This window comes from Notolepis coatsorum (genome assembly GCF_963971535.1).
Source record: "Notolepis coatsorum genome assembly, chromosome: 7".
NCBI classification, from domain to species: domain Eukaryota; kingdom Metazoa; phylum Chordata; class Actinopteri; order Aulopiformes; family Paralepididae; genus Notolepis; species Notolepis coatsorum.
The window spans coordinates 140,324,067-140,351,496 of record NC_140171.1 but is presented as its reverse complement, the minus strand read 5'-3'; the positions used below and the strand labels follow the sequence as shown (position 1 = coordinate 140,351,496).

The 27,430-nt window shown below is 45.2% G+C and overlaps 1 protein-coding gene across 1 annotated transcript in view; it reads right to left on the bottom strand.

The window, feature by feature from the left end:
• fhdc1 (FH2 domain containing 1) overlaps nt 1-27,430 on the bottom strand; it is a gene marked incomplete at both ends in the record, with an annotated part of 64,580 nt that overhangs the window by 9,583 nt on the left and 27,567 nt on the right. Inside the window, 6 exons of the mRNA XM_084318410.1 lie at nt 4,550-4,714; nt 6,321-6,438; nt 10,951-11,021; nt 16,889-16,996; nt 18,539-18,609; nt 26,486-26,586. Of these exons, the coding sequence (XP_084174536.1) occupies nt 4,550-4,714; nt 6,321-6,438; nt 10,951-11,021; nt 16,889-16,996; nt 18,539-18,609; nt 26,486-26,586 (634 nt within the window). The remainder of the gene's footprint in view (nt 1-4,549; nt 4,715-6,320; nt 6,439-10,950; nt 11,022-16,888; nt 16,997-18,538; nt 18,610-26,485; nt 26,587-27,430) is intronic.

The window sequence follows — 27,430 nt, the reverse complement described above, 5'->3', positions numbered from 1 at the left end:
AACAACCCCTCCCAAGTCCAGAAGGCAGCAAGAAATCCAGCGCCTTGTCAAAGAGAGAAGGGACTTGAGGAAGCAATGGAAGAGAGCCTCATTGAAGAAAAGAGTGGGCATCGACCTCCTGCAAACAGACCTGAAGGGACGCCTGGGAAGACTGCGGAGAGCTGAAAACCTCAGGACTCGACGCAAGAGGAAGGAAAGAGCGAGAACATCCTTCTACAAGGATCTCTTCAGATTTGTGAAAGGACTCTCCACAAAGGAAAAGAGCGGGTCACTTAAGGTGCCAAAGAGGAGTTTGAGGACCATCTGAAAACAACTCACACAGACAGCAAAAGATATGAACAGAGGGAACTACCACCAGATATGCCACCAATTCCTCAACCAGAACACCAGCTGGATGACTGTCCTCCAAGGTGGAGGGAGGTTGAGGAAGCAGTGAGAAAGGCAAGGGCAGCTTCAGCTCCAGGACCAAATGGAGTTCCATACCGGCTGTATAAAAACTCCCCAAATATCTTACGCTATCTGTGGAGGCAAATGAAGGTGATGTGGACAAAGCAAACCATCCCAAAAGCGTGGCGAAGAGCAGGGGGAGTAGTAATCCCCAAGGAGAAGGATGCCTCAAACATCGATCGATTCCGGCAGATCAACCTGCTGAATGTTGAAGGGAAGGTCTTCTTTAGCATTGTTGCTAAAAGGATGACAACATACCTGAAGCAAAACAACTTGATTGACACATCTGTGCAGAAGGCCCGGCATTCCTGGTTTCTCAGGATGCTTGGAACATACAAGCATTATATGGCACCAAATCCAATCTGCCAAAAGGGAAGGAAGAGACCTGCACGTCTTATTCCTGGACCTAGCCAACGCTTTTGGATCCGTCCCCCATTCTCTCATCTGGACAGCCTTCAACTTCTTCCACATCTCAAATACCATCACAAACCTGGTGAGAAATTACTTCCAAGATCTGCAATTCTGTATCAAAACAACAGAATACACAACATCATGGAAATCTTTGGAAGTGGGAATAATGGCTGGATGTACCATCTCCCCACTAGCCTTCACCATGGCAATGGAAGTGGTCATTCGAGCTTCCAAGTGGGTTGTGGGAGGAGAACGTCTGCAATCTGGACAGCCTCAAAAACTCAGACCAGAGTGATCAGCTGAGGGAAGAAACCATCAAAGGCCTTGTCAGCATAGACAAGACCTTGTTCCCTGCTAAGCTGAAACTCTGGTGCCTGCAGTTTGGATTGCTCCCCCGCCTGATGTGGCCTCTAACGGTCTACGAGATCCCCATGACCAAAGTCGAGAAGCTGGAGAGGACAGTCAGTTCATACATCAAGAAGTGGCTTGGCCTCTCGCGTTGCCTCAGCAACATCGGCTTGTATGGACACGGGGCCCTGGAATTGCCTGTCTCTAGCCTCATAGAGGAGTTTAAATGCACCAAAGTGAGGCTGAACATGACCCTGACCGAGTCTCAAGATGAAGTAATCCGAACGGCTGCTCCCAGACTGGCAACTGGGAGGAAATGGATCCCATCTGAGGCCGTACAGCAAGCAAAATCTGCTCTCAGGCATGGAGACATTGTAGGACAGGTGCAGCATGGAAGAGGTGGGTCTGGACTTGGGACAAGTCGACCCACATGGCACAAGGCAACATCAACCCAGAGGAGAAAGCTGGTGGTGGCTCGGGTTCGGCAACAAGAGGAGGCAGACAGATGCGCAAAGGCAGTCTCACAGTCCAAACAGGGCCAATGGACTAGCTGGGAAAACCTGGAGCATCGTAAGCTCACATGGAAGGATCTTTGGGAGATGGAAGAAAGCCAAATCAGTTTCATCATCAGAGCCACCTATGATGTTCTCCCCACGCCCAATAACCTAAACCAGTGGTTTGGAGAAGATCCTTCTTGTGCGCTTTGCAAAACCCCCGCAACACTGAGGCACATCCTCACCGGCGCTACACCTGGAGACACAACCAGGTCCTAAGACAACTGGCAATCACCCTGGAAGGAAGGAGAACTACCAACAATGCCCTCCCTCCCCCAATGCCTAGACACTCAAACACCACTTCTTTTGTAAGAGCAGGACAGCTCCCAGCAAAGCCATCTGCAAGAGTGGAGGCAACCCTCCTGGACACTGCCCGGGACTGGAGAATGCAGGTTGACTTGGACCAGAAACTAATCTTTCCGCCTGAGATAATTACAACTAACCTCAGGCCGGACCTGGTCTTGTGGTCAACCTCCCAGAAGTCTGTATTCATTGTGGAACTAACTGTACCATGGGAGGCTGCAGTTGGTGAAGCATATGAACGTAAACGACTGAAGTACTCCGACATAGCAGCCGAGGCAGAACAACGCGGCTGGCGTGCCCAGGTGCTTCCGGTGGAGGTTGGTTCTAGAGGATTTGTTGCCATGTCCACAACCAAGTTTCTTAAGGGGATGGGAGTGCGAGGACAGGCATTCCGACAAGCTGTCAAAACACTGTCAGAGGCTGCCGAACGAAGCAGCAGATGGCTATGGATTAAGAGAAAGGACCCCAACTGGGCTGCAAAATGACCATTGAGGGGTAAAAGCAGAGGGGGGCACACCTGGGACGCCAGGTGTTGCCGTTGAGCCCTTCGGAGGTGTCGTGGGCCTGTCAACGAAACACCAATGAAGGAGGGTGCCCACCTGAAGACCCCAGTGAAGCTTTTACCACTACCCCATTCAAAAAAGTGCTGATTTTCTAAGGGATTGTAATATCTAGTCCTATAAGCTCAAATGGCCCAAGATCATCTCCAACAATAACCTTTTCAACATTACCCAACAAGATGACATGCACTGTATAATTAATAAACGAAGGTGGACCTGGATTGGCCACATACTCAGAATGGACACCAATGCGATCCCAAGAGTCGCATTACACTGGACCCCAGAAGGCAAAAGAAAGAAAGGGAGGCCTAAAACGACATGTCGTAGGACTATAGAGAAGGAGCTCCAGCAAAACCACCAGATCTGGGGGACCATAGAGAAGATGGCCAAAGACAGATGCAAGTGGAGAAACTTTGTTGCTGCCCCATGCGCCAGCCGGCATAATTAATGGAGATAAGTAAACATCTCAAATAAATGTGAGTATCTTCACCATAGCCTTTTAATACACTCCGCTGTTAATTGTAGTGTAGCACTATTTTACTCTGTCCATTCTATTTTATTGCACTTTGCATAATTTTACTCTGTCCATTCCATGTTACTTTTTATTGCACTGCACTGTTGCATAATTTTACTGTCTATTCTATTCTACTATTTTATTGCACTGCACTATTTTACTAAAGTCTGTTACTTTTTATTACAGGTTCTAAACTGTCAGGTAAACTGTATGCATATCAAGCAAGGCTTAAAAACTGTGTAGGACCCAGGCCTAGAACTGTGCCCTGAGAGGGAGGTTTGCCCTGAGTGGGAGGTTCGAAGGGTCAAAATGGGTATCAAACAGGAGGGAAAACTGTCAGGTTTTAAACAGTGGATACCAAACAGAAAAGGTAAAGAACTATTTTTATTGCACTGTAAAAAACTGATTTTATATGTCTGCACTTTATGTGCTCATTTGATGTCTATTCTACTACTTATTGCACTGCACCACGTTTCAAGTTTCTTTAATAGTTGTCATACAGAAGTACAGAATACACAAAATGCTTCTTACTGTTACACTCCAGAGACTGTGCTAGACAAGATAAGTATGAAATAAAATAAAGTAGCATGTAAAAAGAAGTAAAAATAGAGGTCACAGTGTTCAGTATAGACATATGTACAATGTTCGATGCAGACTAGAAGTAACTGAGTTACCATACAATAATATTGTATGGTAACTCAAGTATATTATACTATGCAATATACTAATATACAATACTATATAGTGCAAAGCAGAAATGGGATGAGGTACAATTTAGGTACAATTTACAGTAAGGTGTACGAGTTGTAGTGCAAATCCTTTACCAATAAATATAAAGTGTGTTTAGGTGATCTAAAGTGTGGAGAGTGGGTGCTGCAGTGTGTTGTTTGTTTAAAGTGAGTGTGTGCGTGTGGATGTGTGTGCTGTGTGCATTTGATGGTTGTTGCATAGTGTTTATTGTTCGTTGAGCAGCCTGATGGCCTGGGGATAGAATACCATTGCACTATTGCACTATTTTATTTAACTGAATCAAACCATAAACAAGGTGGCCTGTTGGGATGTTAGATCCTAATGTGAAAAACTGTGATTTTATATGTCTGCACTTTATGTGCTCATTTTATGCCTGTCTTTTTTTCTGTTGTGAAGCACTTTGAGCTGCAATTCTTGTATGAAAGGTGCTATACAAATAAAGTGTATTATTATTAATAATAATGTTCTTGCACCGTTTGACGCAAATGTTACTTTTGAGAACATTCTTAGCACATCAACACTCAAAATGCAGATCTGTTTTACTCAAATGTTTACAAACACTACTAAAGTAAAGAAGTCCAATAAATCAACAATGCAAACAACACTAGTAGTGAGCCATACTACTGCAATCATGGATTAGGCCTTTTTAATTAAAGGCTCACCTTGACAGCTTTGTTGAACTTGTGGCAGAAGTCCTGAAAGATGCGGAAGCACTCATCCAGCTTGAAGGTGTCCTTGTCTTCACAAAAGAAATCAATGAGAGCGTTCCCCTCCTTACGCAGATCCAGCCTACGTCTCTTCAGGTCCTGCAGGGTCTGTGCTGAACTCTGCAAGAGGTGGATATAAAAACATCACGTTATGGTCACAGTAAAATACTGGAGTAGAATGTGTGTTAAGTGTACTGAGCTTATATGTATTTTTATATGTATGGCCTCAGTAACCTTCAAACCCAACTAACTATCTACTATGGAAAAGGTATTGTACATAATCATTGTTTCACAGCTTCTGAAGGACAGTTTTCATTCTATTCTATGAACAGCACCCTAACAGCACCCTAACAGCACCCTAACAGCACCCTAACAGCACCCTAACAGCACCCTAACAGCACCCTAACAGTACTCTGACAGTACACCGTACAGTACTCTAACAGTACTCTAACAGTACACCGTACAGTACCCTAACAGTACTCTGACAGTACACCGTACAGCACCCTAACAGTACTCTGACAGTACACCGTACAGTACCCTAACAGTACTCTGGCAGTACACCGTACAGTATCCTAACAGTACTCTAACAGTACTCTGACAGTACACCGTACAGTATCCTAACAGTACACCGTACAGTACTCTGACAGTAGCCTGAACAGTATTCTGAACAGTACTCTGAACAGTATATTGAACAGTATTATGAACAGTATTATGAACAGTACTCTGAACAGTATTCTGAACAGTATTCTGAACAGTATATTGAACAGTATTCTGAACAGTATATTGAACAGTATATTGAACAGTACTCTGAACAGTATTCTGAACAGTATTCTGAACAGTATATTGAACAGTATTCTGAACAGTATTCTGAACAGTATATTGAACAGTATTCTGAACAGTATTCTGAACAGTATATTGAACAGTATTCTGAACAGTATATTGAACAGTATTCTGAACAGTATTCTGAAAAGTATTCTGAACAGTATATTGAACAGTACTCTGAACAGTATATTGAACAGTATTCTGAACAGTATTCTGAACAGTATTCTGAACAGTATATTGAACAGTATTCTGAACAGTATTCTGAACAGTATTCTGAACAGTATATTGAACAGTATTCTGAACAGTATTCTGAACAGTATATTGAACAGTATTCTGAACAGTATTCTGAACAGTATATTGAACAGTATTCTGAACAGTATTCTGAAAAGTACCCTGAACAGTATTCTGAACAGTATATTGAACAGTATATTGAACAGTATTCTGAACAGTATTCTGAACATATTCTGAACAGTACTCTGAACAGTATTCTGAACAGTATATTGAACAGTCTTCTGAACAGTATTCTGAACATATTCTGAACAGTATTCTGAACAGTATTCTGAACAGTACCCTGAACAGTATTCTGAACAGTATATTGAACAGTATTCTGAACAGTATTCTGAACAGTATTCTGAACAGTATATTGAACAGTACCCTGAACAGTATTCTGAACAGTATTCTGAACAGTACCCTGAACAGTATTCTGAACAGTACCCTGAACAGTACCCTGAACAGTACTCTGAACAGTATTCTGAACAGTACTCTGAACAGTACCCTGAACAGTATTCTGAACAGTACCCTGAACAGTATTCTGAACAGTACCCTGAACAGTATTCTGAACAGTACTCTGAACAGTATTCTGAACAGTACTCTGAACAGTACCCTGAACAGTAAGCGGTCCCACCTGCAGGAAGGGCTCCAGCTGCTGCATGAGCTCCGGGTCTCCTTGAACCTTCTCCTCCAGAGACTTGGTCCTGACATACAGGGAGGAGAACTCTGCCTCGATGTTCTCCACTGACATCCTATAGGGGAACATTTGATCCAGTAGGCAGTCGTTTAGTAATAGTAGTAGTAGTAGTAGTAGGCATGTTAGGCAGGGACTACAGATTTTTTTTTATCCACTTTTTCTCCCATTTTCTATATTTTTCTCCCATCCCAATTTCGTATTATCCAATTCAACCCTCCCCTGTCACGAACGCTGTTTCTTGCCTCCCACAAGCCGGCTGCAATGTGGACTAAGTCATACATAGCACAAGTCCCCTCCGGTCGCATCTTTTCACCTGCGCAGCTCGATCTCTCAGTGGCGAGGAGTAACGCGTGGGAGGCTCACGCTGCCCCCGACACTTCCTGATTCTACTGCGCAGGCGCACCAACCGACCTGTAGGAGTCGCTGTCCACAACGCCCGATCCCCACCCATCAGTTTCCCACCCCCTAATACGGCCAATGTGTATTACAGTTTTTCTCAATTGCTTTGGTGCATTTCTCTGATCAGAATTAAAGTTCTCATAACTGTTAGTTCAACCTCCACAACATTTTGTAATTTGTGCACATCATAGTAGCAGTTTCTCATTCCTCCGAACAAATTGCAAATGCTTTTGGACATGCATCAATTGCTTTCATACAATTCTCTGCTGTTTTATAACATTATCATTTGCTTAGGTCATGTCAGTCAAAATGAACTATACTTATGACTGCTGAATAGTCATTCCCTATAAAACTAATAGTCCTCATTTCATTGCTTGAGTCATTACATACAAATATGTTGAACTAGTTGTCAAAATCTGTCAAGCCAATTTTATACATTTCTTTATAATTTTTTCCCTGAATGGAGCTGGATGCCAGGGAATCGCTGCACACATTCATGTTGATGAGGCGGGTTTCAATCTGGCAAAAGGTAGAAGGCGTGGAAGGAATCGCATTGGACAGAGAGCAACCACTGATGTCCCAGGCCAACGAGGAGGGAATATTACAATGTGTGCAGCCATCTCAGAAAACGGCATCCTCACCCATATGCCCCGCATTGGTGCATACAACACACAACATCTGCTGACTTTTTTAGACTCTTTACAGGGACATAATCCCTGAGAATGAGAGGGGTCTAAATGGCGACCATCTGACCAAGTACGTTGTTGTATGGGATAATGTGCGTTTTCACCACGCAATTCTGGTCACACAGTGGTTTGCAGCACATGAAAGGATGCTGGTGGAATATCTCCCTCCCTACTCCCCATTCCTGAATCCAATAGCCAAACAGACAGGAACGTCTGGATGTGAATGAATGATTTACAGTACTGTGTATGTTGTATGTTCCAATTCAGTTCAAATATGTGCAATATTGTTTACAGTTGTGCACAGCTCTACCCAACGGCCAAAGGGTGTTTCTTATGTTTGTTGTAAATTAGTTTGTATTTTTCTTTTGCACAATGCTGTGAACAAATTAAAATGGCAAAGAGCATATGCAGTAAAAATGTGAAACATACGTGTCTTGTACTCATTTACCTCACTAAATACAGCAATGTGTAACTGTAGATTTCAAATGGCCGTGCAAATAGTGTATAGTGCTGTCTTGAGCATTTTCAGAAAGTGTCACCAAGATCTGACTTTTTTTGCATTGGAAAACACTTACAGAGTGAACTGTCATAACGAAAACATGGCAAAGCCATTTGACTATCTTGTTCATAAACAATGGTGTCAGGACTTTTCATTTTGATGACAGTGACACTTTCATTGACATGAATACTTGCTTTTGAGGAATGAATTATCCATTTTGAGCAAGTGACACGCTTCTGCAGGTTATCACCTAGGTTTTGCAGTTTGTACTAATTGTTTTGAGAAATGCACTAACAGTTATGAGAACTTTAATTCTGATCAGAGAAATGCACCAAAGCAATTGAGAAAAACTGTAGTATGAACGACCAGCTAAACTGAAAGCAATGTGGAGCGCTGGGCTCGAACAGGCGAGCCCAGCGTCTCTGCATTCGTGGCGAGCGCCTTGCCCACTACGCCACATAGCCGCCCAGGCAGGGACTACAGATGAAAACTAGCTCATTAGCTCATTCTGGCACATTTACATTGTTGTGGAGATGTTGATTAATGTGCATTGTCCCTGGGTAAAAGAAAAATGGACAGATAGATAGATAGATAGATAGATAGATAGATAGATAGATAGATAGATAGATAGATAGATAGATAGATAGATAGATAGATAGATAGATAGATAGATAGATAGATAGATAGATAGATAGATAGATAGATAGATAGATAGATAGATAGATAGATAGATAGATAGATAGATAGATAGATAGATAGATAGATAGATAGATAGATAGTAGTAGTAGTAGTAGTAGTAGTAGTACTTGATCAGGGGAATATACAGTAAAAATGTATCAGCAGTGTATACATGATTAATGAAGTTTAGTGCTGCACTGGGCACTGCAGTGTGCTGCAAGCTGTCGGCCAATTGAATGAATTGGTTGATCCATGTTGAGGTGTGAAAGGGCCAATGGAGGTGACTACTGTACTTCTGTGAGAGAGACAGAGAGGGGAGCAGTGTGTGGTGCCACGTCCCGTGGGAGGGAGTGTGCTCTGGTGCTCTTGGTTCTCTCTGCTGCAGCAGGAGCTGGACTCTGCTATGCAGAAAGGACCTTGTCATGCCCCCAGGACAGGACAGCCACCAGGGGATTACACTGCTTCACAACAGCACTGCTCTTAACTCATTCAGCGCCGCGGGCCTAGAGCCTCTTCGTTCCTACTGGGCCACCGCTCTAAGAGATAGGGATAAGTGGCGGTGTTTGCAGGGCTATATCTATATTCTATATTATAGCTATGGATACAATACTATGGCTCATTCGACATCAACTATCCATCGTTCAACATGTGAAAAAGAATAGATTTTTCATGTATACGTTTGTGTGTTATACCGTGGTGAATATAAGTATAGTTTCCATAAAACGGTGCTATGGAGGAATATGTGAATTTTACTAAAATCGTTGGCGTTGCTCGCCTGGACACGCTACTATTTCCAAATCAAATGTATATAATAAGTATTATGTTTCATCGTTTTTTGATGCTTTGATCGTCACCAACGGCATACGTTCTGGAGTACGTTACACATGGTCGTTTGCGATCGATGTGAAATCATGGTTGGATCAAAGCAGGATTGATGTCATATAGTCCTTACCTTCACTAGGAGGTACCCCAAAAAGAATATTCCAATTGTCTGATTGCGATTTCCAGTATTGGTGTCCATCGTGTCGCCAACATAATCCACCACAACACATGCATCGGGGGCATTGGACACCACATTCAATGCCATCGAGTGAACCGCTAGACTCGCCTGACCAAGAAAACTGCGCCCGGAATGAATGAAATGTAACACCGGGTGTGAAAAAAAGGTTTCAAAGGGTGGGCGATACTGCCACCTACCCGGATGCGGCCGGTATTGCACTCAGAGTGAGTAACCCCGAGGTCCGTGTGAGAGAAATGAAATGAATAAAAAATATAGAATAAAAGAATAACGATGAAAAACCCCGACTATACTCGGGTCTGGCGCTGACTGGTTGGCAAGTTAACCCAATTTTCCTCGGGTCTGGCGCTGATTGAGTTAAAGGGACACTTTGCCAAAAAAAACAATACTGATTTATTTTGCACATTGAATCCTTGCTTTCTCAGAAGCAGAAACCACTATATTGTATATATATATTGTGTCTATATTATTGTATATAGTATAACTGCATTTCATTGTATACTTGTATGCCGTGACAAATAAAACTCTTGACTTGACTTGACTTGAACTGTAAATTGTATAGAATATTGTATAGTAGTGTATATAGGACTCAGTACCTTTCATTCGTAAGCTTAGCATTGTATTTTATCTTAGTACTTTTTATCATGTCTATTTTATTATCTATTCTTCATTTCACTACATGTCTCGTGTCGAATTTTATCCTCTTTTTCTCCGCCTGATTTTCTATGCTTTTCTCCCCATCCCAATTTAGTCGTTATGCCAATTACCCCCCTCCCTTACCTGGTCGTTGTGCGCATGTTCCCCCTACTGGTCGGTACAAGGGAACCCTGAAGTCTACCACATGCTTCCTCCGACACATGCGGAGACAGCCAGCGGCTCTCTTTTCACCTGGCAGCGAGGACTCTCATTGGTGAAGTGTAACACGTGGGAGGTCACGCTGCCTTCACCAATTCCTGCCTTTCGCTGAGCAGGCGCCCAAACCTGACCTGTAGGCGTCGCTGTCCACAACGCCAGATTACCACCCACGACTTCCCTCCCGCTAACTCAGCCAAACGAGTTAGTATGACGATCGGCCCAAGCCGCAGGCAATGCCGACTCCGGGAGTCGAGACCGCAGCCTCTTGCATTGGTGACGAGCGCAATCTCCGCTACACCATCCAACCGGCCCTTGAATCTTGTGACGTTCCATTGTGGAGTTGATGACGGGGAAAAGCTGTCTTGGTTGCAAAGTCTACACAGTGACATGAATTGACAAGAGAGGGATTCTGTTGTTGAAAACAGGCTTTACCTCGCAGCACTCTGGACGTCTTGAAGCTTCTCTGGAAACGTTAGCAGCTTCTCGTCTTTTTTCTTTGCCTCCTGAGTGAAACAAAAATAACACTTTTTCACAAACATGAGGTGTTAAATTATATTATAATTAGCATGAGTGAGCTTTGATCAGGCCTGAGCCTACATGAATCTGTGTAGGTTCTGTTCTAAGTGGCCGAGTGGCCGAGCACACGACCACCAGAGTTTCAGTTTCCATCACCTCCAGAGTGACAGTGCTGAGCGCGTGGTTTCATGGTTCTTGTGATTGGTGTGGTTTATCCCGTTCACTGCCACACTACCGAACGGTTAACCCTTTCACTGCGACAATACACAGACGGTTAACCCTTTCACTGCCACACGACAGCCGGTTAACCCTTTCACTGCCACACGACAGCCGGTTAATCCTTTCACTGCCACACGACAGCCGGTTAACCCTTTCACTGCCACACGACAGAAGGTTAACCCTTTACTATCACACAACCGACGGCGACCATTGGCAATATTGGCATGTGGACCGCGCCCATCCGCAGGAAGCATGGAAACGGGTTGTAGCTAGTTTGATCCTTGTCCCACCGACCACAGAGCGACCTCTCTCTGCTGGCCTGGCACACAGACAGGGGTGGAAAAAGTATAGAGAAATTATACTTAAGTGAAAGTATGGGTACCGTCTCAAAATCTTACTCAAGTAAAAGTCAGAGTATCTGGCTAAAAACACACTTGAGTAAAAGTAAAAAAGTTTCTACTTTTAAATGTACTTAAGTACTAAAAAGTTAAAGTACAAACTTTTTTTCTGACTGTCTTCTGATAGCAGGTGTTTAATCAAAGATCCCCGCTTTCTAGTGTTGCACAAGGACCAATCAGCATGGGTATGGGCGGGTTCATTTTCCATTGATGGGGATTTGATTGGCTGTTTTTAAATAAAGAGCAGCCGCAGGATTAATAGCGTTAACGTTAGTTCGGCCAGAGAAACAAATATACTAATTACAATTGTTGGACCTGCGAGATTTGTACTTTGTACTTTGTAGGTCTGCATTTTAAATGTAAGGTATGTTAAGGTATTAAATGTATTGGGGCGCCCCAGTGGCAAACCACATAGCGCGCTCAGCCGCGACACGAATAAACGAATAAATAAAGCGATAAAACGCCAAAAAGAATATATATATAAAAAAATAAAAATATTAAATGTATGTTTTTTTTTCTCTGAAATGTAATTGAGTAAAAGTACAAGTATACAAACCTAATAATACTCGAGTAAAGTACAAATCCCCCAAAACAGTACTTAAGTATTGTTGTTTTTTGATCTTTTTCCCCCTCCATTTTCCTCCGATTTTCTCCCATCCCAATGTTAGTCGTATGCCAATTCCCAATCCCTTCCTGGTCGCTGCGCACTTACCCCCCACAGTCAGATCATCTGGGAGAGTGGAGGCTACCACGTGCTTCCTCCGACACACGTCCAGCCAATCACCGCTTCTTTTCACCTGGCACCGCGGATTCTCATTGAGAGGGCGTAGCGTGTGGGAGGATCACACTATCCCACTCAGGTCCTATCCGCGCTTAGCAGGCGCCCCGACCGAACTGTAGGAGTCGCTGTTTACAACGACCCGGACCCACCCCGCCAGCTTCTCCCACCCTCTAATACAGCCAATTGTATTAGTGTGAACGGCCAGCCAAGCTGGTGACAACCCCGGAGCTGTGAGCTGGATTCGAACAGGCGAATCCAGCCCACAGCTCCGGGGTTGGTGACGAACGCAATCTCCGCTCGGCCACCTAACCGCCCATAGTACTTAAGTATTGTAACAAAGTACAATTTCTCAAGTACTTCACACCCCTGCACACAGACCACCAAGTCTGTGTCAGCTGGCACTGTCCGAGGTGCTGAACTGGACAGAGAGTGTGTGTCAGCTGGCGCTGTCCAAGGTTCTGAACTGGACAGCGAGTGTGTGTCAGCTGGCGCTGTCCGAGGTGCTGAACTGGACAGCGAGTGTGTGTCAGCTGGCGCTGTCCTAGGTGCTGAACTGGACAGCGAGTGTGTGTCAGCTGGCGCTGTCCTAGGTGTTGAACTGGACAGCGAGTGTGTGTCAGCTGGCGCTGTCCTAGGTGCTGAACTGGACAGCGAGTGTGTGTCAGCTGGTGCTGTCCGAGGTGCTGAACTGGACAGTGAGTGTGCCAAAGAGAGGGTTTCTCTGTGCTTGGAGGGACAGGGATCAAGCAGGCTACCTCGGCCACTCGGGAATGAATTACAGAAACCCTGCTGTCCAACTATGAGTCAGCGTTAATTTTTTTTATATTTATATTTTCTATATGAACCGACCTCATTCAATGTAACCCTTTCACTACCACACGACCAAAGGGTTAACCCTTTCACTGTGACAATATAGAAGGTTAACCCTATTCACTGCCACACGACAAAAGGGTTAACCCTTTCACAACCACACTACAGAAGGTTAACCCTTTCACTACCACAATACAGGACCTAACCCTTTCACTACCACACTACACCGTCCTGTAGTGTGGTGGTGAAAGGTGTGGCGGTGAAAGGGTTAAGAGAAATGACAGCCCAGCCCGGCCGCATGAATATTAAAGGCAACCAACTTGTGTTCAGCTTTTCGTTCAGCGTTTCTCTGATTGGCCACACGGCCAATCAATCAATCCACTAGCACACGCCCTTGCGGCAAGAGAGACGACGCGGCAGGAGCGCTGGTCGAACCAGCGGTGTTCTGTTGTGTGACTGTACTACAGCGGTGTTCTGTTGTGTGACTGTACTAAACTCTTCCACCACATGACCGACATTTGACATACAGTACACCTCCTATCTATGTTGGGATTATGTTTGGTCATGACAAAACAATAAAAATCGCTACTGTTAGTAATGCTGCCACCACCCACTTCAATGACAGAGCTCTCATATTTGCGAATGCATAAACTATATCTTAAATTATGGCGATGTGTCTAATATGGCTGTCGCGAAGTCATTGATAAGCGACAGCCATATTAGACACATAGCCATAATTTAAGATATAGTTTATGCATTCGCAAAATATGAGAGCGCGCCGCTGTCATTGAAGGGCTTCCTACAACAGAGCACCGCCGCTGCTGCTGCTGAAGCTGTATCAAGCCGGCGGCGGCGCACGAAAGCCGGGGATAAACCACCGCGTCGCCCCGCTGGCGCTTCAGGCTCAGCAGCCTCCACGGGCGAAATAACATATAACGTTACAGTTCCACACTGATGTACAGTGAGTGTCTAATATGGCTGTCGCGAAGTCATGCCTCTCCCTCTGACAATATCATAATGATGTGTTTTCTATATTATATCCACAATCATTCATCTAAAAAATTGTATGGGCTTTGATTAAACATGTAACCTACACCTACTGTAACTTACTGTACCTCTGCTTCCTACAGCACAGCAGGTAATGGCGTTAATCAATGGAACGCGAAACATAATAACGTTACGCTTTCTAGTTCAGCGCATTTCATAACTGTATGGGCTTTGTTTATACACGAGTGATTCTGGTAGTTGGTTGTTAAAAAAAACGCGAAACATAATAACGTTACGCTTTCTAGTTCAGCGCATTTCATAACTGTATGGGCTTTGTTTATACACGAGTGAATCTGGTAGTTGGTTGTTAAAAACGCGAAACATAATAACGTTACGCTTTCTAGTTCAGCGCATTTCATAACTGTATGGGCTTTGTTTATACACGAGTGAAACAGCAGCCCAACACAAGTGCGTTGGAACAGCAGCCCATGGTACACAAGTTGGTTGCCCGCGCTGCCGCTCGCTTGCGCTCCTTGGATTTCATTTGGGACGTGGGACGACTGCGCTTGCCTGCGCGTGGGGGCGCGCGGCCAATCAGAGAAAAGCCGAACACAAGTTGGTTGCCTTTAATATTCACGCAGCCCGGCCGCATCTATACTTTCGACAACAAATGTTTGTTTCCGCGTTCGTTTTGCGCTCTGATTGGCCAGGTCATGTGACATGTGCGCCAATCGTGGGACGGCAAGTTCGCCGCCTATTTCCGGGTCTAACAGCCTGCAAACTACCTAACGCCTAGTTTATCACTGGTTAAGCTTAGGTGACTCTTTCGCAGTTGGTTAAGGTTAGAGTTTGGAATCAGGGCAGGCGTTCTATCGCCCTGCTCTAAGACAAACTCTAACCTTAACCAACTTCGAAAGAGCGCCTAAGCTTAACCAGTGTAGAAACTTGCGGTCCCACGATTGGGCGTACATGTCACATGACCTGGCCAATCAGAGACGCGGAAACGCGACTTTGTTGTCGAAAGTATTCAGGCAGCCCGGCCTGCACCTGGTGGGTCGAGCCGAGCTGGATCGAGAATCACAGCTCTATGATGCAAGACTAGACTAGGTGTTCTGTTATGTAAGCGCTTGGGCAGCCATACTTCTCTCCTCTATTTCCTGTCACCATCTGCCATCTACCAGCCCTTCTGCAATATTAATCCCATCTCACATTTGGACAGCATTGACTAAAAGCACTACCTCTGTGAAAGATTTATAAGGAGCTTTTTTCTTTTCGGTAACTGTTCCTGAATGTAAATTGACCTTCAAGGTCAGATTTCAGGATTGAGATTAGTCTGCTGCAGAATTTACTGTAACATAGTATATGATTTAAGTAGATTTAACTATAGAAATCAGACTATAGACTTTCTAACATTAAATATCCATAGACTGAATATGTCCCTACTGGTCTGCACCGTATAATACAGAAGCATTTAGACTGAGTTTCTCTGCAACAGTATAAAACAGATATATCTGTTCATTCCCTGAATCAAACTCAATTACCAATACAGATGATTTTGCGGGTCGGACACAAAATAATACCTTTTTATTTATCTGTTTGTTATTCAATTTGTGCTTACCAGCTCAATCTTGCACAAAACCAATTATTTCCATGTTTTTCAGAGTAGATATGATGAATTAGCAATAATTCCCTTGATGAAGTCAAATCGGATGCAACCGAATAATACCATGCCGGGTCGAGTGAACACGGATGACTGATGAGCTTTTAAAACGTGAGAGTAAATAAACACACAAGGGACAACTGAAGGCTAAATACTCTGTCCTCCTCCAATGGCCCAAGAAAGCAGGATTAGACTATTTGGCCCGCGGACCTCGAGTTTGATATTCTGTGCTTAAAGTAAAAGTGTACTACTCCAGTTGAATCAGAAAAGCAACAATGTCATCATTACAGGGGAAACATATACATATCTATTTATCAGAGCTGGGATGAATTCACTTTCAATTCAAGAAATTCAGGAAATTATTTTCTTCCAAATTCAAGTACTGAAAGACTTTTGGCATGAAAAGTTGTATTATCCAACCTATTAACCAGCAAATGAGTAGGTACTGACATAGGCCAGGGTTGTTAAAATGAAGTCTTCAAATTAATCAAGCTATTCCGAACAAGACCCCTTTGTGATGTCATACCTAGGACACAAACAATAAATTAGCTTTAATTGACTTACTGCTTACCTAATCTACTGTCCAAGTTACACTAAAGAAACACTAAACACGTTTGGGTGTGGATAGGGCTGACCTCGACTCGTCGAATAGTCCACTAATCGATCGAAAGGATCGTAGTCGAATGCCAACCTATTTGTCGAATGAAAAAAAAAATATATATATATAATTAAAAATAAATATATTTTTTTAATCATTCTTTCCAAAAGCAAAGAGGCCTAGAAGCATGGCTAACGCTAATGGCGCGCATACCAAGCGAGGCTAACTGAATGGGGCAGAGGCACTGAAAGAGGATTTCACCCGTCTAATGAACACACTAGAGTAGACAAATATCAAGATGTATCCATCAGTGGACCAATTGAACTTTAAAGTGTGAATGGGTTGAATTGAAAGTGAATGACTGTATACATGGCAAAGATGTAGTGGCGTCTGTGACCAACCAGAGCGACAAAGTGCAGCAGGTTCATGCCCGGCTTGTTGGCCTTGGTGTCTGCCAGGGTGAGGAGGGACGACAGCTTGAAGCCCACGGCGTTGCCGGCGTAGCCGCCCTGTGGACCGCGGGAAGAAGCACAAACAACAACCAGCGTGACAAACACATCAACTGTTCCATCAGACAGATGGTGCCGGAGAGAGAAGGGGAAGGAGAAACTATACAGAGAAAAGACAAAGCAATAGGACAAGAGAAAGAGGAGTAAATAGAGGGATATAGAGTGTGATGCGTGTATCAAAGGGTTAATCATTCATGTATTTTCTATTCTACTGAAACTGAATCAAACCATAAACAAGGTGGCCTGTTGGGGATGTTAGATCCTAATGTGAAAAACTGTGATTTTATATGTCTGCTCATTTTACCCTCGCTATTATTTTATTTATTTTGACTTTATCTCTACACTCCACTATCCGCTGGGTGCATACTATGACCTTTATCATGTTTTGTAACAGATTACAGAAATGCAAGAAGCCTATTGGAACGTGAGGTTCCGATATAATAATAATAATAATAATTATCTTGCATTTATATAGCGCGTTTCTAGACACTCAAATCGCTTTACAATGTAGGGTGGAAATTGCCTCCTTCACCACCACTGGTAGCACCCAACCTTGGGCTACGCAGGCTCAATGGCTGCCATACACTGGCACCCGGCCGGCACACATCACACTACACAATGGCTGAACGGCTCAGGAGACAGGGATTGATATCAGCCAATTAAGGGGAAGGGATGATTAGGTGGCCTTGATGTCAGAGACCTGATTGGGAATTTGGCCAGGAACGTCGGGGAGCCCCCTACTCTTTACGATAGGCGTCCTGGGTTCTTTAACGACCAAATTCAGTCAGGACCTCGGTTTAGCGTCTCATCCGAAGGACGGCACTCGCAGCTGTACGGTGTCCCTATCACCGTAATAACAGGGGCATTGTTACTGACCAGAGGACAGAGTGCCCCCTGCTGGACAACAACACCACTTTCCGACAACACCCTTGACCGGGGCTCGAACCGGTGATCTTCCGGTCATGAGTCCGGAGCTCTACTCATGTAGCCATATGATTTTGATTAATATATCTGCATTATTTTATCCCACCTTTGCTCTTGCTGCTTGTTTTACACATATTTGATGTCTTATTTCTTACTGATGTAAAGCACTTTGAACTGCAATCCCATGTATGAAAGGTGCTATACAAATAAAGTTATTATTAGAGATGTCCGATATTATCGGCCGATATTGGCATTAAAATGTAATATCGGATATTATCGGTATCGGTTGAAATTTTTTAATTTTTAATTTAACCTTTATTTAAGGTTACGGTTATTTAATTGCAAGCAAGTAAGAACAAATTCTTAATTTATTTATTGCCAAAAGTATGCATAGTGTTTGTGTTAATTCCACGACAAGAGATATGTAATGCATATATCGGTATCGGTTGATATCTATATCGGAAATTAAGAGTTGGACAATATCAAACATCCCTAGTTATTATTATTATTATTATTATTATTATTATTATTATTATTATTATTATTATTATTATTATTATTATTATTATTATTATTATTATTATTATTATTATTATTATCAAAGGGGAGCAGACTCACAGCGTTCATGATGTTTCCTGCCTGCAGCACCAGGTGAAGGATGGAGTGGAGTTCCTCACAGTGCATCAGCTCTACAGAACAGAGGGATCAATAGAAACGGATCAATCACGGCATTCCATTACACTGTGTTATTCCACTGCTCCTCCAACACCACTCAGGACAGCTAGCGCCAACTAATCACTGTTTTAGCAGGGATTAGTCCCACAGATTGCATAGATATAAAACTGTTTTGTTTTGTGCTCGCTGAAACCAGGAAACTGATGGTTAATTAAAGGAACACTCCACCAAAAAACAAAGCTGATTAATTATATTCACAAACTCACACATTATACAGAAAGTATACTGTCTCATATTAATTAATAATTAATTTGGGGGGAAAAATTATTGAAATAAGAACTTAAGATGTGTGATGTCATCCTAATGACATCACAAATCTTTACTCTTTAACCCAATAACTCTCAAACCAAATTAATTTGTAGCAGACAAATGTAGCAGTGTGTGATTATGGGCACAATAAACTAGCTTTACTGTTCAAGCGCTTTGAGATACTTTATGTAAGGCGCTATATAAAATAAATGTATTATTATTAAATGAGTGTTCCTTTAAATTGCATGGTAAAGTGATTGTGGTTAATCTTAATTTTTTAGATAATTCTTATGGAGCCAGTGGGGGATGGGCACTGTGGAGCTCTACTTGATTTGTCACAAACTGGGACATATTTCAGCCCATCAAATACAGTAAGCATGTGTTTTGTTTTTTGAGGTACTGGAAGTAGAAACAGATGTAAATCAATAGGAGCACGAGACATGTCCTCCAGCCCCACACTGTGGACAACCGGTTCTCTCTTTCATGGAGCACCCTTTCATTCTAGAATGGTGACTGGATCATCAGAAGATATCTGGGCACATATCTGGGCACATGGGAAAACACATACACAAACAAACAGACAAACAAACAGACATGACTAAAACAATACACCTTTCTATAGGCACAATATATAATACATTGATTTTTGTGGTGAGTTGCACCTTTAACCGTTTCACTGCCACACAACAAATGGTTAACCTTTTCACAACCACACTACAGAAGGTTAACCCTTTCACTGCCACACTACAGACGGTTAACCCTTTCACTACCACACTACAGAAGGTTAACCCTTTCACTACCATACTACAGAAGGTTAACGTTAGGTTATGACTATAACCAAGTTCTGTTAGTTAGGGGCGATGCTTGGCATCGCCTTCTGCACTATCTCGCGTACGTGCACGCGTACTGAATAAACCACAAATGTACCTCTAATACCAGTATTAGTCTGACCACACCCCTCATCAGCTTACCTTCATAAGCAGGTGTGTGGTCACCTGCTCTCCTCCTTCCCAAGCTTTCACCACAAGGTGAGGACAAGGGCTGCAGCGGCGTCCGATGCCAAGCATCGCCCCTAACTAACAGAACTTGGTTATAGTCATAACCTAACGTTCTGTATCGTTAGTGGCTTAGCTTGGCATCGCCTTCTGCACAAGGGAGGCCAAGCGGAGCCACTTGGCTGACAAATACACCCCGCTGACAGCCCCCCAAAACCATCAGAACAGGGAGGGCCGAGCCCCCCCGACCCCCCCTAATGGAGGGTAGCCCCCCTATTAGGGACGTCACGGGAGGGCGACGGACCCGACCGTGCGAAGAGGCACTCAAGCAACTCAACGCACAGGGTGAGCAGACCGTGGCTTGACCCACGACTACACACACGCACAACCCGCATGCCACCCGGGAACGAACGGAGGAACAACCTCGTTACTGCCCCCAGAAATCACGGGGTCAAGGGCAAACCCAACCCCGTGGCAAGGCCGTAGCAGCGGAGCACGAAGGAAGACCCAGACCCACCAAAAGGACTGGACTCCCTGGAATGGGGGCCCGGAGAAGTCCATGATGCCAGCATCAAGACCCCACCAGGTGGGCACGTAGTGCCCCGCCCCCCACATCGCCAGCGTATTCGGACAAAGGCCCCTCAGTTACTGCACCTGGTATTCCCAGGCGGAACCAACCAGGCCAGTAAGCCGAGCGGGCCCCGTCCCCCCAATAGTACACCGCCTGGCACACTGACCCTGCAGAATAGGCAGTCAGCATGGCCGTAAGCACACAAAAAAGGTTAACCAACGGAAGCAGGCAGCGCACCGGGGAAAAACCAGGCAACAGGCTGTTAACCCTAGCCTGGAGACTGCGGACGAGACAGGCGCCAGAGGGGACAGCTGAACACAGCCGCCCCGGCGGAAGGAGCGTAAGCTGGCGGTGTTGCATGACCAAGCCTCCATTTAACAACCCCCACCCAGAGGGGTCGAGGCAGAGAAGGCTGACACGATTGGCAGACGTCATGAACGTGCAGGGGCACCCTCAACCGGTGAACCCGGGAGTTGACACTGCTCCAACACACCAGGGAATCAACCACCTCGGTGTTACCCAATGCGGTGGTTGTTCCTATAACCCCTCAAGAAAAAACTCCAAAACACACCTGCGGGTATACACCGGCTATACCGCAGTACAAGCGTTTCAGTTTCCAAAAAGGGTTAACCCAGGCCTACGGGTCGCAAACATCACTTCGGACCGGGCCTGGCGGTACGGGAAGCACAGGGTCACCAGAGGAGGTCAAAAAACCACCCCCACAGGCCCCTCTTCGCCATGCGTGAGAGAGGAGCGAAAAACAATGGAGAACCAGCCCCTAAGCACACCGTACCTGGTATTCCCCGGCGGTCTCCCAACCAAGTACTAACCAGGACCAACCTGTGTAGCGGCCGAGATCCGACGAGATCGAGCGCGTACAGAATGGCATGGCTGTAAGCCATGACGACAGTGCTGAGTAAAAACATACCCAACCAGGGTCTCCATAGCGCTTAACCCTGTGACACCCAGACCGACCTGGCATTTTTCCCCCTGAAAAAAGCCCAAGTCCCTCAGGGTACCAGAACAGCAGATCTGCATCCCCGGCGGACAACGGGTTCAACTGATCTGGACCAGCGTGACCAGAACCAGTCCCGTGCCCTAACCACGCCGACATGCCTACTCCAGGAGAAGGGCAGATATGCGTGTTGATCTTAACATGAAAAGAAGGCGCCACCCAGACGTCGGGACGAACCGCGCCTGGTGGCCCACCCCAAGGGCGTGAGACCCCACTACATATGTTCAGATCCATCCCGTCATCATCCCCCAGACATGAATGAGGATCCGTCGACAACCCACCCAGGTCATGGGATGTGGTCGCCGGAAGAGGAAAAACCCCCATCTCAGTTGCTTTATAAAAACGCTGTTTCAACCACAAGCAACTAAGGCGTGCCAGTCAATCGCCTGTTTACAGCGAGCTAGCACTATACGTGCGTCGGGACACACCCCCATCAATGAACAGGCTATTTAGACCTGTCATTGAATCCCCAAGGCGCCCAGGGGAACGACAAGAGGGGTGTGACACTCCCTAACTCCAACACTTCTGGAATAGAAAGAAGGAAGCATCAACAGTATGTATCCCAGTCTACACAGCCGGGGTAAAAAATGTTCACATTTTTACATCCCACCACCCTCCCATAGGAAAGAGACGGGGATCCCCAGAGAGACTTCCCACGCGAGCTGTACAGATTGAAAAGAATATATTGCACCTTGAGCCATGTAAAAAACTGGTTTTAGGGCCTCCGGGGAAGAGGCACCGAACCCATACACACTCAATAAACGAATTGAATCGAATATACATACAATAGAAAAGGACCCTTCTAGAGGGTCCACTCACTTTGACAATCTGAGGAGGAAGGCTCTGTACTCTGATGGAGGCTTCCTCACATGGATCACATGGAAGAAGGAGTCCGAACTCACAGAAGGCCTGAGTAGGCGCTTGGTGAGGAGGAGCCCTGACCACCCCCCCTGAAAACAGATCCATCACATGGACCTGAACAGCACACGGAAGTCCTACCAACAGAGACGCGCACGGTGACGTACTCTATGGCGGGGGAATTCCTGCGGTGCACACGCCCAATATACCAGGCCGTGGGACCAGGAACTCCCTCCTCCCCCCCCCCCCCCCCCCCCCCCCCCGTAACGTGCCGAACCGCCACGTGACGGGAACCTTGAAGGACAGGGGGTGTACCCCTGACCGACAGAACAACGGGGAGAGGAAAGGTTACCAGTTCACCCCTTTACGACCCCACACCCATGATACGACGTAACGACAAAAAGAGAATATGACACAGTCATAGTCAGCTCTATGAAGCGTTTCACAGCTCCACACAGCACACGAGCTAACCTGCTATCTGATTTTTACTAAGGAAAAACACAGAATAGAGAGGGCTCTAAGAACCCCGGTCCAACATACACATGTGCTTCTGTGGCCAGTACAACCCAGTTGTAGGTCACATGACACACACAACCCATCATCATCACAATGAGAGAATACATCATTCTTGATTAGTATCGACCACAGGCCTTGCTAAGCACACGACAGCAACCAAACCAATTTCCCTTTAGGAAATAAGTTTCTCCAGCAGATTTAGCACAACCTCAGCAATCAAGCTGAGAGTTACATCGTATCCCTACCACACAAAAGACACAATTAATGCACAACATGTCTGATAGGAGGTGATAAAGTCCCCAGGGAACCGGGGGGGGAAAAACACAATCCTCCTATTTTACCCTCAATACGGCCAGTTAAAACAGGAAAACCTGTTAATGTGTGAACTCACTGTCCATTGTCATTACAGTCTGAGAAAGAACATTCTTTTACTCACTCGTCACCAAGCATAGCTTCATAGGTTAGTTGCCTTAGTAGTGAGTACACGGTACACATAAACACCATGATGTTTCTCACACAACAACCAGATCAATACATCACGACCTGCACGGAGAAGCTACTGCCAGTGACAAAAACAGCTCACACACAACCCGCAACGTATCTCAAATGCATTGCAACAACACACGTTTTGGGAAAAAACACCGTCATTCACAATACATTTAGCAAGGTAAAACCAGAAGACGTGTTATGAGGGTCTGGCCAACCCCGTACCTGCCCGGAACGCAGATCAGCGAAGTGCAGTCACAAGCGTCCCGTGTTGTTCGATCCGGGCAGCGTCGCCGCTCCACCAGTCGCTACAGTCCTCTTTGTTGACGCAATCCCCGTCTAGGCTCGGGCAGGGTTGACGAACATCCCCTGTCAAGGATGACGTCGTGGTCAAAAGTGTAAAACATGTTAAAAATCAAAGCACGTTCAACAGAATAGCATCAAGCTAACGGCTGCTCCAGCCGTTCGGGTGCTATCGCTTCCGCTCGCGAGACGCCGATCTACGACGCACGCGATCAGGAGCGAGCTCCCGGCGGCGCGCGAGAAGCCAAGCTACCCCGCGCCAGGCCACCGACCGGCTAACCGTAAGCTATGAACATGTAAACAATGACATAACACTCACCCAGACAGGCCGCCGTTCTGAACCCTCCTCACTTTTTAAGAGAAAAGGGAAAACAAGACGTCAACACCGCTTCACAACGGTGACAATAACACGTCCGGCGGAATCAGCACAGTACCAACTGGCCTGTATAGCTGACTTTGAACATGAATCTGCCGCTATCGCACATTACATGCACATATCCCCTCGTGAAGGAATACTCTCATTTGGATATGAAAGATGGGGTCTTAACACGGTGACAGAGAGAATCCACTCGTCCAGAACACACAGGGATCACCAGTGTCAATGGTCGCGGCCCACTAGTTAAAACTATAATGGTCGCCAGACCAAGGCCTTCTGTCGCCTAGACGGCTAAACAAAGGACCCTAGCCTGGGGCCGGTTTCCATAAACTTCGTCTAGTAGCCCCCATAGCACTAACAGACAAGTGGAGCCCGCCAGCAAACACTACTCACCCAACCTGGAACGCACCGCTCCTCACAACAGCGGCATGTCCGACAGTTCAGCTGTGGCCTGACAGGTTTCACCCCAACAAACACAGCAAGGAACTGCAGTTGAGAAGCATGCAGCGGCGTGCTCCCAATACGAAAACCGGTGGAGGGTTTGTAGAATGATCATCATCTTCTAGACACTCCAGTACGAAGACAATATCGCCGTATTTTCTCGAAAATAGTGAGAGAGAAAATAAAGATATGATGTCAACGTATCCTTGTTTCCCAAGCTGTTCCTAATCCAATTTCTTCCATCATGGTGTCAAGTGTGGGGATCTTCCTTGTGGTGAAAGCGAGAAGGAGGAGAGCAGGTGACCACACACCTGCTTATGAAGGTAAGCTGATGAGGGGTGTGGTCAGACTAATACTGGTATTAGAGGTACATTTGTGGTTTATTCAGTACGCGTGCACGTACGCGAGATAGTGCAGAAGGCGATGCCAAGCTAAGCCACTAACGATACAGAACCCTTTCACTGCCACCCTAGAGACGGTTAACCCTTTCACTACCACACTACAGAAGGTTAACCTTTCACTACCACACTACAGAAGGTTAATCTTTCACTGCCACACTACAAAAGGTTAACCTTTCACTACCACACTACAGAGGATTAATCTTTCACTACCACACTACAGAGGATTAACCTTTCACTACCACACTACAGAAGGTTAACCTTTCACTACCACACTACAGAGGATTAACCTTTCACTACCACACTACAGAAGGTTATCCCTTTCACTACCACACTACAGAAGGTTAACCTTTCACTACCACACTACAGAAGATTAACCTTTCACTACCACACTACAGATGGTTAACCTTTCACTACCACACTACAGAAGATTAACCTTTCACTACCACACTACAGATGGTTAACCTTCTGTAGTGTGGTAGTGAAAGGTTAACCTTCTGTAGTGTGGTAGTGAAAGGGTTAATACTGCATGTAAATATTGCAGAATTCCATTAAATAGTGCTAGATATTATGTTCCCAGTGCACTGGGCTGCAGCCTGCAGTGCTGTGAGAGGGTAGAGTGGGTGTTGAGAGGAGGCCGATGACACCGCGGGAGGGCTGGGAAACTGTGACTCAGCTAAACTGACACAGAGTCCCATTACCGCTCAGTGCAAGAGCCTCTCGAATAGTTCCTACAGTTTATTGGGCCGTTTTTAATGCCCCATATTATACCCGTGTGTGTGTTTGTTTGTGTGTGTGTGTGTGTGTGTGTGTGTGTGTGTATGTGTGTGTGTGTGTGTGTGTGTGTGTGTGTGTGTATGTGTGTGTGCGTGCATGCGTGTGTGTGTGCTTATCCTGTCAAATGTGCCAGTCTTCCATTGTCATGAATGTCCAATGTGTGCATGTGTACTGTGTAGTGTATGTGTTTGTGTGGGTGTATATAATGCCATTTTCAATATGAATACGGCAGCATTTTGACATTGAAGTCTGCAAAATGGCCTTTTCCTGCGTTTAGCATTCTTTTGACAGAATGAGGGATATTGTCCCCACACTGAGAAATATGTGCATTGTGCCTTTTCCCTTTTCTACAATCCAGCTGTGACAAGAACCCCCCCCCCCCCCCAAAATCTTGGCTCTCCCGTAAATCTTGTTTACCTAAAGTTGAACCTAAAATATGTCTCTGACAAAAAAGATTACGGTAAGATTTATATGCTATTGCTGGTTCTTGATCTGTAACGTTTAATCTTTTTTCAGCAAAAAAATAAATAAAAACGTCAAAGACATGTCTAAGGGGACCTCAAAGACCTATATTACCTTGTTGAATTATGAATTATGAATGCAATACTTTTCTTATCACTACGCATCATTCTGTAAAACAGACTTCTTGTGTTTTCCATCCATCCTCATAACTACCTGTCTCCTCGCTGTCCTGCTCAGGTGACACACTGGAGGTTCTTGTCACAGTTCAGCACGGCTGGTGGCTCAGATATCTGGGTCACCTGTCTGTGTGTGTGTGTGTCTGTGTGTCTGTGTGCGTGCGTGCGTGTGTGTCTGTGTGTGTGTGTGTGTGTGTGTGTCATTACCTTTAGTGGCCACGTGGATGACATGGATCTCTTGGCTCATCGCAGCACAGGAGGGTAAGAACTCCTCGTGGAGCACCATGGCCTCGATGCGGACCTCAAACCTGTGACGGGACGCAGGTGGTGTCAGGTTCACGAGGATACAGTGCAGCCTGTGTTCAGGGGGGTTCATCAGTTCACCCTTTCGTGACTGTGACGCACCGAGTGGATCCACAGTCACTTCCAAGCCCGTAGCCAACCAACCTATGTTGACCATGAAGGACTGGTTCTGCCCGAACCGTTCGTTATACAAGTATCACAGAGACATTTCAAAGGTGCTCACAGTTGCACGAGGGTTTCGGACAGAGATACGTGATGGTTTGAAAGCTCGGCGTTGCTAATAAACATTTAAAAAAAAAATTATAAACGTGTAAACATCTCCGAGGCAGCGTTCACTTCTTCTCTTATTCTGCATTTGTGACGTGCCTGGTGCTCCCAGCATGCAACGCTGCCTCGGAGATGTTTACACGTTTATAAAAAAATATTTTAAATGTTTATTAGCAACGCCGAGCTTTCAAACCATCACGTATCTCTGTCCGAAACCCTTGTGCAACTGTGAGCACCTTGGAAATGTCTCTGTGATACTTGTATAACGAACGGTTCGGGCAGAACCAGTCCTTCATGGTAAATCTAGGTTGGTTGGCTATGGGCTTGGAAGTGACTGTGGATTCACTCGGTGCATCACAGTCATGAAAGGGGCTCGGGGGGTTCATCAGCCTTAGAGATGCACCAATAATTCACCCTGTCCCCCTCCTCCCACACTGTGCAACATCCTACCCCTCAAGTGCAATATCCACAAGTGCAATACCCACCCACTACCGTCTGACACTGTGATTGTTATTTTGTATATTGTTGTTATTTTGTATATTGTTGTTATTTTGTATATTGTACAGTATTGTAACATTGTTT